The sequence below is a fragment of the Vipera berus genome (genome assembly GCF_964194415.1).
Source record: "Vipera berus genome assembly, chromosome: 6".
In the NCBI taxonomy this organism is placed as follows: Eukaryota; Metazoa; Chordata; class Lepidosauria; order Squamata; family Viperidae; genus Vipera; species Vipera berus.
In genome coordinates this window covers 48,164,111-48,179,007 of record NC_138208.1, presented here as the reverse complement: position 1 = coordinate 48,179,007, position 14,897 = coordinate 48,164,111, and the positions used below count along the sequence as shown (strand labels likewise).

General features: G+C 34.4%; 1 protein-coding gene across 2 annotated transcripts in view; it reads right to left on the bottom strand.

Annotated features, from left to right (window-relative positions):
• Positions 1-14,897, bottom strand: part of NAV3 (neuron navigator 3) — a gene marked incomplete at its 5' end in the record, with an annotated part of 246,791 nt that overhangs the window by 108,267 nt on the left and 123,627 nt on the right. For both annotated transcript variants that reach the window (XM_081330387.1, XM_081330388.1), the window contains 3 exons: positions 3,113-3,228; positions 10,021-11,053; positions 14,228-14,367. In XM_081330387.1, coding sequence (XP_081186513.1) covers positions 3,113-3,228; positions 10,021-11,053; positions 14,228-14,367 — 1,289 coding nt within the window. The remainder of the gene's footprint in view (positions 1-3,112; positions 3,229-10,020; positions 11,054-14,227; positions 14,368-14,897) is intronic.

Below are 14,897 nucleotides of genomic sequence, written 5' to 3'. Positions count from 1 at the left end.
CCCCCAAAGTTATGGATAATTTTAAGACATAGGAAATTTTTCAGGTAATTTACATGTACTAAATTTGGATTTAATGTACAGGAATAACTGATAGCCTGTTGCCATAAATGGTTTATTAAAGTAAGGCGTCTCTGTTGGAACAGAGGGTAAGACACCATTCAAGTTTCACACTGCCCTGCTCAGCCTGTGAGGAGGGCACCCTGCTGCCTGCCAAAATTGGGCAGGTTGGGGGATGGATGGCATTGTGCTTCTCACCAGCTTCCCACCACTGGCCCAGCTTCTCAGCACTGTGAGAAGAGTGCCTGATGCCTGCCAAAACCGGGCAGGCTGGGGGCTGGGCAGCATTGTTCAGGTAATGTCGACTCTCATGCTGCTCGCGGTGTCCCTTCCCGCAGAGCCCACCAAGCTGGATATGTGAAATAGGCGAGGGCCATTTGCTGGCCACTTCCATGCGATGGTGCATTTCTTCATTCCTCTCGAAGTGTGACATCTCCCTAGCACGTACTCGGGGGGGCTGATGTGGTGGGGGCCGGTCCCTCACTGTTTCCAGGACAGCCTTGTGGAGCTAAGACTGAATGTGTTCCACCATGGATGGCCATCATGAAATTGTACATTGGCTCCTGGCCGGCCAGGGCCGGCCAGGCAGTGGGGCTGTTTCCTTGCTGTTTCCAGGATAGCTCCTCAGGCCACACGAAATCACTTCGCAGGCCTTGTGTTTGACATGTCTGGCTTAGACCACCCTTGTATTACCAATGAAGAGAACAATCTTTAGAGAAAATCCAGTTGCTTTTGATCATAAACTACTACAAACTCAGTAATAAGGGAACTTGGAATAGAATAAGAATAGACCTATATCCACTAATTGTGGAAAAGAAGTGATTGCCAACCATTTCTAAAAATACCCTCATATGGCAAATCTATGCATGGGTACTTAACAAATAAAACTCATTGTGTTTAGTAATGCCTCCTCCAGATAAATTTGCAGATTTAAGCTGATTAAAATGTAAATTCATACAAAGAATTATATAACAAAAATTGCCTCCTAAAATAAAAAAGTCTGTGTGTGTCAACTTTAAGTTTATGACACATTTATATGCATATTACATATTTTTTCATATATATGTTTGCATATTTGCATATATGTATATATAATAGAACAATAGATTATACAGTATGTAAACTCAAGACAAAATGTTTCTATTTGGTAGAACTTTCAGCATTAGGAATCACTTATTTTGGTTGAAAGGTCTAATTGTGCTAGACATATTGAATTCCTCTTTTTTTTTACAAAATTTTATTCTTATATTTTACATGCCACTGGAAATAACAGCTTGAAATCCTAACATATTAGCATACTAGTATCAGCAGACATACAACTACTTACATAAAGTCACAAAATATTTTAATGTTTTTTTGAAAAAAAAATTAAATCTGTATAAAAAGGGCTAGCAACCTGTTTCACACAATGCCAAACAGATCTCCATGGAAACTCACAAACACAGCTTGAAAGTAATAGCTTCTCTTGTTAATTTCTGTCTTAAAATCTACTTCCCAAAATTCTACTATGGAATAAAAGGAATAACATTCTATATTTTCATACTACACATTATTAAAATCTATTGTGCTCATGTGTAGTGACTTTTTAACATTAAAAGCCAAAGATAATTTAGCAGTTTCTCATTACTGGATAATTCTGTATATTTTCTTCTGCAGAATTCTTTTTATAATTGTGCAAATAAAAATCTAGAGACTCACTCCTAGAATACATATCTACCTGATTTAGGTGTAAGTAGTCTTCATCTGTGCCACCATGCTACTACTTCTCTAAACTTCACATGTAACATATGGAGGTATCTTATAACACAAAGTCCACAACCCCTGGTCTATGGACTGGCACCGGGCCGCAGCATGCCAGCAACTCGGCCGCACAAACAAGCAAAGCCTTATCTGCAGAATGCAGGCGGTGCACACAACCACACCCCCTCTAGTCCACAGAAAAACCTTTCTCCATGGCACCGGTCCCTGGTGCCCAAAAGGTTGGGGACCTCTATTATAACAAGCAGAGGTAATATCTCATACTGATTAGTTGGGGGACAAAATGTCTGCAAGCAAGCCAAAAAACTCAGACAGCACCAAGAATTCCATATACTACATGAATGTCCCAGGAAGTGGATACAAACAACAGTTTGGGAAATGATAAGAATTTTTAATCTTATACATTTTTATAAAGTTGGAAAGTAATTATATTAATGTAATTGTTTCAGACATCTAACTGTGAAGAACTTTTCTTCAGGAAATAATATCAAACAGGATTGATATTGGTAAATTCCAAATTAATGATTAGTTGTTGCTTACATTGTCCTTCATTTAATCCTCTGCCCATATAACTGTTCAACATTTAAGCAGTTAGATGGAAGGAAATTTAATTTTAGTTTTAAATTGGCCTTTGTCCCTGACCTTGGTTTTAATTATAATCTGATTAATTGTATGGTAATCAATTAGTTATCTTTTTTAAAATGTAATAAAATCAACAATTTAATGAAAAAGTGTTATGATAATTTTTCACTATTTTTCAGTGATGCAGTTGAAGCCAAAATTGTTGGGGAAAGGAATTACAGGCAGTCCTCAACTTACAACAGTTTGTTTACTGACTATTCAAAGTTACAAAGGCACTGAAAAAAGTGACTTATGGCTGCTTTTCACACTTATGACTGTTGCAGCATCCCTATGGTCATGTGATCAAAATTCGGATGCTTGGCAACTGGTCCATGTTTATAACAGTTGCAGTCTCCTGGGATGATGTGGTCAGCTTTTGCAACCTCAAATTCAATTGGGAAACCAGATTCACTTAACAACAGTGTTACTAATTTAATATCTGCAATGATTCACTTAATAAATGTTGCAATAAAGGTCATAAAATGGGGCAAAATTCACTTAACAAATGTCTCACTTAGCAACATAAAGGTTGGGCTCAGTTGTGGTTGTTAGTTGAGGACTACCTGTACATTGTATTCATTTTACATTTTACTTGTTTTCATGTAGTTTTTCTATTTAAGTATGGCCATAATAATTCAGAAATCTCAATATTAGGCAGTAACGATATATTACTCACCAGATATTTCCTCTAGACATTGCTTGGCAGTTTTACTGTATGCCAAATCCAATTTTGTAGGACTGATACAAGAGTCAGAAGATGGGATAGAGGAACTATCATTTTCCGAATGAGCTCTGGAATTAAAGAGATGGAAGGTAACATCTATAACATCATAACAGTGATGATTTATAATTCAGAATGTAATCAAAATAGAAATATAATTAGCACTTCTTTGCATGGATCTACAGGATAAAGTGCTAAACACTTAATCATGAGATAGAATATTGTAGTCATACGGTGTAAATAAAGAAAATATACCACTAAGATGTATTTGATTGGATTAATTCAGCAAAGTGTCAAAGACAAAATGTTTCTAACATCTTTCATTTCAAGATAGGAAATGAGACAGAGAAAATAAGTAAATCAAGCCACTGCTTAACGACAAATAGGCATGCACGTATTCCAAATGATTGATTCCAGGAATTATATTACTAAAAATAATATCAAACAGGAAAACAACAATATGTTGCTAGTTAACACTAAAATGAGATCTATATTACAAATAGGAACTAAGATATGTTAGTTAGTAGACTGTTATCAAAGGCAGAAAAAAAATCAAGAGTTCAGTTGATGGAAAGTGTAATTTACTGTCTGAAGAAGACACCCCTTGTGAAAGATGCATTTGAAGCTTGCCACTACTGAACACATTTTCATTACAACTATTATACGGGATTGCACTAACCGGTAGGATTGCCATCAGATAATATTACACAAATGTGTACTTTAACAAAATGCTAGCAAAATTACAAAAAATAATTTTATTAGACAGATAATAATAATAATAATAATAATAATAATAATAATAATAATAATAATAATAATAATAATAATAATAATAATAATAATAATAATAATAAGTTGGAAGGGACCTTGGAGATCATCTAGTCCAACCCCCTGCTAAGGCAGGAAACCCTATATCATTTCAGACAAATGGCTGGCCAGTCTCTTCTTAAAAACTTCCAGTGTTGGAGCATTCACCGCTTCTGGAGGCAGGTTCTTCCACTGGTTAGTTGTTCTAACTGTCAGGAAGTTTCTCCTTAGTTTTAGGTTGCTTCTCTCCTTGACTAGTTTCCATCCATTGCTTCTTGTCCTGCTTTCAGGTGCTTTGGAGAATAGCTTGACTCCCTCTTCTTTGTGGCAGCCCCTGAGATATTGAAACCCTGCTATCATGTCGCCCCTCACCCTTCTCTTCATTAAACTACACATACCCAATTCCAGCAACCGTTCCCTATATGTTTTAGCCTCCAGTCCCCCAATCATCTTTGTTGCTCTTCTCTGTACTCTTTCTAGAGTCTCAACATCTTTTTTACATTGTGGTGACCAAAACTGGATGCAGTATTTCAGGTGTGGCCTTACCAAGGCATTGTAAAGTGGTATTAGTACTTCATGTGATCTTAATTCTAACAGAGGTTAATGCAGCCTAACACTGTGTTGGCTTTTTTGGCAGCTGCAGCACACTGCTGGCTCATATTTAAGTGATTGTCCACTAGGACTCCGAGATCTCTCTCACAGTTACTACTATTGAGCAAGGTACCACCTATACTATACCTGTGCATTTGATTTTTCCTGCCTAAATGTAGAATTGTATAAACATACAATTCCTGTGAAAAATTGAAAACATGAATTAAATGTATAAACAATAAATACTGTGGTTCCAGACTCACAACTGTGCTAAACTGTATCAATTGCCCATGAAGACACTAACCAATTATGCAGAATAGGTTAAAATTATGAGAAAAAGTGTTTTTCCCCTCATTGGGCATTACTTATAATATTAATTCCAAATAATTTGAATGTAGCTTTTCTGATAATTTTATTCACAGAACAAATTTTATCTCTGTTCACATAGGTTAGTTTATTATTTTTTTAAAAGAAATTTCAGTATTTACAGTCTCCAATTCAAAAAAAAATCCAACCAACTAGAGGGCACCTTGGAAAGCTTTGTTAAAAACATGTCTTTTGCAAAATAACAACCTGTCAGTTCTTCAGCTATATTTATGACTTCCAAGTTGCTTATCTAATGTTTTTGTTTTTCAAAAACCCTCTGCAAAGGATGGGAAAACATAGTTCTGAGCAGTATACAGGGTCATGCCAATATTTCTCTTATAAAAAAATGAAATGGCATCATAAATGGAAGCTTGTAGAATATAATGTGCTTTAGTTATTTATTAAGTTTCCAAGAAAATATTCAGGCAGACATTTTCTCCCATGTTTAGTTTTAGCATCTCCTTGTATTGTATCAGGCAGCATGTGAAGCAAAAATTGTGGTTCAGATGTAACATTAAGATTGGCATCATGCTCTAAGCATGAGCTTGGTTAAAGGCTCAAACTATTTGTTTTGCTCATCCTTTACACATGCTGTTATGAATGAATAAATGTCATTTCTGATAAGTCTTGATCTGAGAACCCAGTGATTTTTTTTTTAAAAAAGCACAAGTTCAGTTATACCTTACTAACTTTAGCAATTAGGATAAATCACAATTGGGCGTATTTGAGCACAATATATTCAAAGGATTTTTTTTCCCTTCTGCTTTCCTAATGTGAAACACAACTAAATATTATTGTGCAAGGATGACTTCATTTAGCAGATTTCTAGGTTCATGTAAGTTTTAAAGGTTGTTATTTGTCTAGCTCTTTATAATGTTGCATCCCAATTAAGTGTTACAGATCTCAACACTCAATAAAATTCAGCTATATTTCCCAATGAATGACTAACCAGAAATTCCCTTCGGTCGGTAGAAAAAAAACTATTGTGATTTTTTATGTGTGTCTGTTCAACACAACTCTGGTTATATCACATGCAGAGAGATATTGCCTCTATTTTGCTTTTCTCATTTTCTTTTTTAACTTGTTGTTCCATCAAATCAAAATTCCCATTATTCCATTTATCTATTTTACTACTATGACATATTATATTATTATTATTATTATTTATTAAACTTATATACCGTCCTTCTCCCGTAGGACCCAGGGCGGTTCACAAGGCGATTAAAACAGTATTACAATACAAAAGTTAATAACAAATTAAAATAAATTAAATTATCCTTAATTGAAATCTAAAACCCTTAACTCTAATTAAAAAACCCAATTACAATAGGTTAAAAATTAAAAGTTCTCAGTCCTGGCCAGAAAGCTCAAAGAGCCAGGTCTTCAGGTCCCGGCGGAACGAATGAAAATCAGGGGCAGTCCTGAGCTCTACGGGTAACTGGTTCCAAAGGGCAGGTGTGCCCACAGAGAAGGCCCTGGGTGTCGCCTGCCGGCAATCCTTTGCCAGCGGCACCCTGAGAAGGCCCTCCCTGTGGGAGTGCACAGGACGAAAGGAACTTGATGCCAGCAGCAGGTGTTCCCTGGGACATGTTCAGTAGTCTGCCCCCAATTTACCTCCATAACTTAATTATTATTATTGCTAAATGATGCTGCATTGATTGAGAGGAAGAATCAGGCTTTATACTTCTATTCTGAAAATCCATTATTCTTTGAACAATCTTTCTCACAAATATATCTTATCCATTGCTCTTATACTGTATTCCAAAAGTCTTGTTGGGATTTCAAAGCTTCAATAAGATTGGGTAGGGTTTTTTAATATTCACAAATGTACATAAAACTACAAAAGCATAACTTATATAATATAGCAGTAAAGAATATTACGAAAATTGGAAATGAAATCAGTCACTTACAAATGAGTTAAGAAGTTGGGAGAGAAAGAAAAGCATTTCTTGATTATTTTCTTGTTTTTTTAAATTTGTTTCTCTGTTTACTATATCTTAAATCTGTGCATCTTTACAGCATGTACAATTTGAGATAAATATTTTAACCAAAAATATATCTAGGGAAATAATTTAGCCTGTTTTGCTGAGAATCCTAGCTTTAAAGGGCAGAGTTTGGCATGTTGCCACTTTAATTTCACAGCAATGACTGCAAGTGACACAAACTGTTAAATTTACTAGCATGCTGGTGTCTCTAATTTGCCATTTTAGGGATAGAACAGCTTGCAGAAAGCTCAGAATTACAGAGCTTGTGTGTCAACTATATATCAAAAGTCACAGAAGTTATAGTGGGTCTTGAAAGGAGATAAAGTAGATTTATGCAGGGGAAAAATAGATGATTAAACATCAATCAAAAAGGCATAGCTCACTGGTACCTTCCATCTTTTCAGTCCTTGCATTGACTACTGAGCGATAGGGACCGATTCCTGAGTTCAGTGTGAAACATTTCACTTAAATAGCACACATGTTTTTTTTCAGGGTTATTGGCTACACCAGTCTGATCCATGAGCATAAACCTGGGCAGATAAATACCTATAAAATCAAACTGTGTCCTTTAAGGAATAGACATTTTCTTTCTATTTCAAATTCAATCTAGAACATAGGAAAAATAGGAAAAATCCAACTTTTTTCCAATTTACTGGAAATAGCAGCAAATCAAGATAAAAAAGCAGCAAATCTGATTTTATTGTACCATGGGACTTCCACCTGTGGATGAAATGACTTTGTACCAATTACATTCCTAAGTAACATGATCAATAACAATTTATATCAAGAATTCTGGTTACTATCAATAATCTCTCTAGTTCTTTAATTGCCATAGGCAAGCAGCTGACTTACATACTTAGATTAAGAGTGGCTTCTTAAATGAATTTTCAGATAATTTTGTTTCAGTCAATAAAACTATATCAGTCTGGTTGCTTATCTGAAGTACAAATACACGAATTATCAATGATCACTCATTCTCATAAATTAACAGTTTAGAAATTCAAAGGTAATTTTCAGCCTTATATGTGAAAATAGTGTTAGAACCTAGAAACACCTTAGAAGAATGTCCTGGTGCCAGGAATAGTATTTTCACAGCCTGAAAACCTATAATAGCATAATGTTATTTTAGCACAGAATGGAAAAATTGAGTTATAGGACATAAAATTGGTACGATGAATTAACTTCAATAGCCATAAACTGGGAAAAACTCACAATCCAGCATTAGCAACAAATTTACTGGAAAGATATAAGGAAATTGTTTTCCAAATTACCTACTTCATGCATTTCTTCTAATTAAAAAATGAAGCCCCATACTGGAGCATTTACTTGGGGGGGGGGGAATCCACAGCAAGAAAAATGACAGCAGAATGCAAGCGCTCACATTTTTCATAGCCTAAAAGGACCCATGAGTTTTCATTGCTATTTTTCACGCTGATGAAACCATTGCCAATTATTTCAAAATCTGTGACCCAGATTTAACTTGAAAAAACTCTATGGTTTTAATTCTTGGTAACAAATATGCTATTTATTTAAATTCTGAGATAATTATAAAAATCCTGTCATAGAAGCAGCTCCTCCACACTTACATTGGATGCATAAATCCAAATGGATACTTTAGATACAGTTTTAAAGATATCTAAATGATGTTAGAGAATGCCTGGGTCTTAAGATTTGTTTTCTTAAGGCTGAATGGCTATTGGTCATGATAGTTACACAGTAAAACACATAGTCTTTATCTTGTTGAGGAACACAATTCAGACGGTACAATGCAATGAAACTCCATTGATAGTTGGCCATTACAAGAACAGAACAGGGGTCTAAATAAATTTTAGTTATATCCAACTTTTTCTCTTTTCTGTTCAGGACGATGTTAGAATACAGTCCATAGTAAATAAGGAACTTCAGACTCTTACTGTTGATGGATATTTGTGCCCATTTTTAGCATTAACATAACAATATGAAAATGACAAAATTGATATCATTACTTCAAATGTCATAAATTGCTACAGTGATATATTTCCTGTTTAATGGATATTCTATAATAATAGACAACTTGTCAGTTAAAATAGAGTTTTACAATATACAATCTTAGAAAGCATGTGAAACTTAAATACATATTTATGAGATTTTTAAAAAATGAATATCTTGTTTATTCTGTGAAATATTTTGTTAAACATGTTAAACATGTGTTAAACATATTATTACTTTCTCTCATGACAGCAAAAATAAATTTTAGAGAGAAAATTATTGAATTATTCGTTGCAAAATTGATAGAAGTCCCTAACCATTAAAAAACAGATTAAATCAAATAAATCAATAATACAGAAGGTTCCCTCTAAAAGACACTTTCTCCAGGTTTATCCAGAAACTACTAAAATAAGCTAATAAAATTAATGAGTACAAATATGTCATTTTTAATTCTGCTATTGATGCTACAGAAGGAGGCTAACTAGTTGCATAGAATCCACATGAAAGTAAAATGCTAAAATAGTTTAGTGAATGGTAATTTTTGTTACTGTAAAATCATAATAATTAAGGTGAAATCAGTACAAGCAATATCTGATATTGGAAGTAATACAACACTATATTTTTTAATATTGTTGAGATGGGAAAAGAAAAAAAAAGTGATAGCCTTTTGATAAACGTATTTGATAAATATACCAGCAGGAAAAACAAATCCAGCAATACAAGCTTCAAGTCCCATTGTGCTAATTAAATTGCCTTACACTCTCTGATTTCCTTAGGAAGATGTCTCTACGTGATCCATTTTACATTTTTCCACTATTTCAAGTATCAAGTGTTTATGATTATGTATGTACGTATATAAGTATTATCTATCTATCTATCTATCTATCTATCTATCTATCTATCTATCTATCTATCTATCTATCTATCTATCTATCTATCTATCTATCTATCTATCTAGGGCTTTTTTTGTCATAGAACGCTCAGAACGGAGTTCCGGCACCTTTTTTGGATGGAACCTTATAAGATAGGCAAGGCGGATTGTATGACATGTGTGAGTTCCGGCACCTTTTTCTTTTACAAAAAAAGCACTGTATCTATCTATCTTAAAGATGTTAGAAGGATAAAGTGTGAGTAAACCCAACTTACCTATAAATAAATGGTGCTACAGTGGCTGTATTTGGATGGCTGTATTGTTGCTGCTGAGGAAGTTGGACAACACCACTTCCTGGGACTTGCCCACCTGCCGCAGCCATTAAAGGAGAAGAAAATGATGTACTACTAAGACCAGCACTGCCCTCCTTTCCTTCAGAAGCTGAGGGACTCAAAGGAACATAGGTTTTTTCATTCCGTTGGGATTTTGCTGTAGATGGGGGCTGGTTTCCTTTTGCATTCCTCAGCTTTTCTGTCTCTTTACTTCCTGAAGATACTAGTGAACTATTCTGCTTCGACGTAGGAACTTTTGAACCAGGTTTTGGTATCCCACTAGATGAAGGAATTAAACTTTCTTTCTTGGCTGAAGTTGCTTTGCTCCCCTTGGGGATCAGGCTTGCAATTTTTGAGGTCTTTTTGGTGGGTGTCTCGGGCATCTGTTCCTTTTCATCCTTTACCACTTTTTCAGCGTAAACTTTATTTTTATCTTTGCTCTTTTCTTCTTTATCCTTTGGCTGCAGCAAAGACTTTTTATTGCTGATATTTTTGCTTCCAGCTTTCGGAGGAGTTAATTTAGGGGATATTTTGGGGCTGTTGGTGGTAGATCCAGCAGTAGTGAGTCCACCACTGAAGCCATCCATTTCACCACACTCTAAAAAAATGTCATCATCTTTTCCACTCTCAGCAGGGCCTGAATTTGATGATGACAGAGGGGGCCGTAAAACAGTCCGAGCATTAACCAGTTTGAATTTCTCTAACATAGATTTCTGCCCAGATGAAGGTGTTTTGGGAGCTTCAGTAAGAGGTGGTTTAAGCCTGTCTGCAGGTGGTGTAGGGGAGGTTGCAGGGCTCTGCTGCTTCACAGACAGCATGGTAGAGGTGGCACTGTGTTTGACATTCATTGATTTGCTGCGCCAAGGCTTGCTGGCACTTGGAGAGGGGATGGCAGAGACCGGCTGCTGCCCAATGGTGGTGGGATGCTGTACATTTCCATTTATACCTGCAGATGGGTGAGGACCTTTGGGTGATTCTAGTTGTTAAGAGAGAAAAAGTACAGTTTACAGAGTTGTCTAATGACTTCTAATATAAATAGACACTAAGGTGGCGATTATGTATTTTAAAAATAAACATATGTAATTACACAACTCGTTCTACGATTCACATGTTCATGAAAAACTAGAAATGCAAAATTGTTTTCACTAAACAAGCGTACTCAGTGTGCTAGTAACAAAACCTGCCCATGCAAGTAAATAACTGAATAACTGAAAGAGCAGTAGTATTCCAGAGACCCTTTTGATAACTAAAATCATAATAGTTATTAGTGCAAAATTCATACAAATATTTAGAATTAATATTGTTGCCGTCTCATTCTGCTGATGCTAGCCGTATGTATCTGCACTTCTATGTTTATCAAATCAGACACATTAGTGTTGCTATAATACTCTTAATGAACAATCATTTGCCAGATTTGGGGAACTGTTGTAAAGGTCGCTGTAGAAATCTTCCATAAAGCTGCATCAGCAGCCAAAGGCAGAAACAATTTAATATAAAGATGACTAAAGCAATCTGACAAGAGGTGGCCAGAACTAAAAATAACAGCAAAAACAATTTCCACAAGAAAGGCATTTTAAAAACAAATTGGTCAATTTCAGGCTTTGAATTTACTGTTTCTCAATGAAATTTAAAGATGGGGCAATATGATTCTGTACGAGCATAGTTTAATTTCTTACTTAAAAATGAATCATTGTTAGTCAACATAATATGTGTTGTTTGAGGGGTTTGGTGTGTGCATATTTTACAGTTTTAATGCATTTTAGTATTTTTGATATATATTGTTCTCTACTGTTAACCCAATTCCATCCCCAGTAGTAGAAGTAATAATATAATGCTCATGAATATATAACATGTTCCTTTGACATGTAAAATAAAAAAAAATGAAATTAACGTTTATTTGAAAGAGGAAGTAATAAAAGTTGTGGTCTTACATGGAATTTGATTTCTACTACATCTCCACACACTCAGTTTATGTGGTACATGGTCACTATCTGCCAGGAAAGTGTTACAAATATTCAGTGCAAGGATTTGTGCCAATAACTTAGATCTGAATAGAAAAGCACATGATTGCATTCAGAAAGTTTTAATTTCAATTTACACCATCTGAACCAGAAGCTGAGATCTTGGAAAGCTCTGTCTAGCAGTCTTTTCCAATTTGACATTCTCCAGATAAGTGAGACGTCAGCTATTGCAATTTCCAAACAAGATGGCAAATGATAGTCCAAGAACTAAGTGCTAAGCAAAGAAACACGAATATACCATATTCAATGTAATGAAGTAATGCTGAATGGAGACTGAAGTACATTGTTTGGTCTTCTACATGTAATCCTCATTTAGTGATTTGTATAGTGATCCTTTACAGTTACAATAATGATGAACAAATAACTTTGCATAGAGTTCTTGTATTTATAACCTTTGCAAGTCTCTAAAGCAAAGGAAAGGAGAAATAAGATCATAAGCAGAGTCACAATTTCATGTGCTTTGTGTAATAACTGAGTTTCTGTTCCCAATTGTTGCCACTAAATAAGAACTATCTGTATATTACTTTAACTATTGGTGCTATTTAAATGTAGTAAACTTTTTTTTCCAGATAAAATATTTCATTGTGAAGAAATTTATAATGGTATATTTGATTTTTATTTATTAAATTTATTTGCCACTCATCTCAACCACAAGGTATAAGCATTCATATGAAAGAAACAGAGATTAATGTGTCATTATTCACATAACCATTTTTATATTCAAGTCAATTCTAGCTTCAAGAACTATTTTCCATCCCTAGGTCAAGCTTCAAAATCCTTTAAAGTTCCAAATCAAGTGTCTGGTTGATTTCAGCACCAAATGTGTTTTTTCAAAGTCCAACAAGATTAGATTTGCTGATGAAACACACTAATAGTTCCTCTAATTTCTTGCTATAATTGAATTTCACAATAGAGTTAGTCTTTCCTCCTGCAACTAGTTTGGGAAACTACTGCAAATCTATCTGTGCAATATAGGATAAACTTGCTGTTGTGGGACTGATTTTTCCTAATGCTAATACTCTTTAAAAATCTGTTGCTATATGGTTAAGCTGCTCTCAGCACAAATGATATGAAAAACAACGCTCATAAAATATTCAGATATTATAATTATTTTAAAGATTTTGCTAAAGACACAAAAACAAATAAAGAATAAATTATGGACAATTGTGCAAATTAATTTTCCTCTAAGCATTATGTTATTATTGACTCATTTTTAACTATAAACTGATTAACTGATATTTTGTGTTATTTTTAAAATATGAATGAAGGCATATATTTAAAATACTCCAATTAATCTGACAATTAAAATCCGAATATATAAACTCTGAAGTATTAATAAGATTTCTTATTAGTAGCAGAGAAGTAGATTTCACAAAAAACTTGTCACAACTATGATTATATAAATAATAATTCTGTAGTCAATAGACTTTTCTTTCTTATTAAGTCATTCATTCAATCTATATCTTGCTGAAGACCACCAAGGTTTTCAGTGATACATAAGATACGGACAACATCCAGAATATCCATGGTATATTATAGAAAACCAATCTGCAAAAATGCATACCTTCCAAGCAAATGACAATTGTGAAAAGTAATAGGTTATTTTCCCACCCAAGAAGAGTTCTCAAAAATAATACTATTATTCAAAGACATCTACTCCCACCTTGTGGTAAGCATAATATGTGTTGTTTTAAAAATAGTGTACGCTTAAAATTTAATGTCCCTTTACCTTGAAAATTAAAATTATTAATCAGCATACTTTTATTAATATAATTATATCAATAATTGTGTTTAAAAGTGAAAGATATAGAATTTGCCAGAAGATAGCAATATGTGTCAGTATTTGCAAATTTGCTAATGTTTTCCCATTGTTCACTGCTTGTAGTTAAACATATATATTTACTATAATATATATTTCTTATTTTTAAATAAGACACTTTCACCTATTTCTCAACATCTTATGGTAATTTTGGACCACATTTTCAAAAAAATGAGCTTTCTGGTTATCATATTTGAAACAGAGTGGCTCTATGTATGTTAATTACATTAAGAAAGCTTAAGTCCAGGGCAACGTCAGGAATTGTGGAGGCATTTCTGGTTCAGTAAGGCAATGTCTATTAAGCACTCACCTTTTTCATTTCCATTTGCATATTGCGGAGGTTTGTTTTTGTCAATGCTATTAAAGCTCTGACTTCTTCGATTTAAATTGGAAGCTCCCTGGACTTTGGTACTGCTGCCTGCAGCTGGCACCCTTGAAGGCCCAGGAAGCCTAGAACAGTACAGTCAGAAATAAATGTGTTGCAGTTGCAAACATGTATAAGATAACATAGTTTCATAAATAAATCCATAGACCTGACTAAAAACAGCAACAAACATTCATGTACTTCAAGGTTAGTTAGCCACTGCCATGGAATTATCAATCTCAAAAGGCACAAATGGAGGATAGATACGGTAGGATCACAAACACGTAAGGACTCTTTGCATTTTCTTTCACAGTGCACAAATGAATCCCTGGATGCTTCATGTGCAGTTCAATTTTTCCCAATTTTTCCCAAGATAATAAAAGTCAATCTTACAGAATTTATTTGAAGAATGTACTGTGTAAACCACTTTTTATACAAATACAGGTATGACAGCAGGGTAGCTGTGATGGCAAAAGATACTTGTGGCATTGATAAATAATAAATATGTAAGCTTTAAGGCATCATAATACTCTTTGTTCTTTATCCTGTTCATAGGTAAATATTTGATGATGAGATTACTGATTTCTGTGGTTGAGAAGCTTTTGTCTGGAAATAA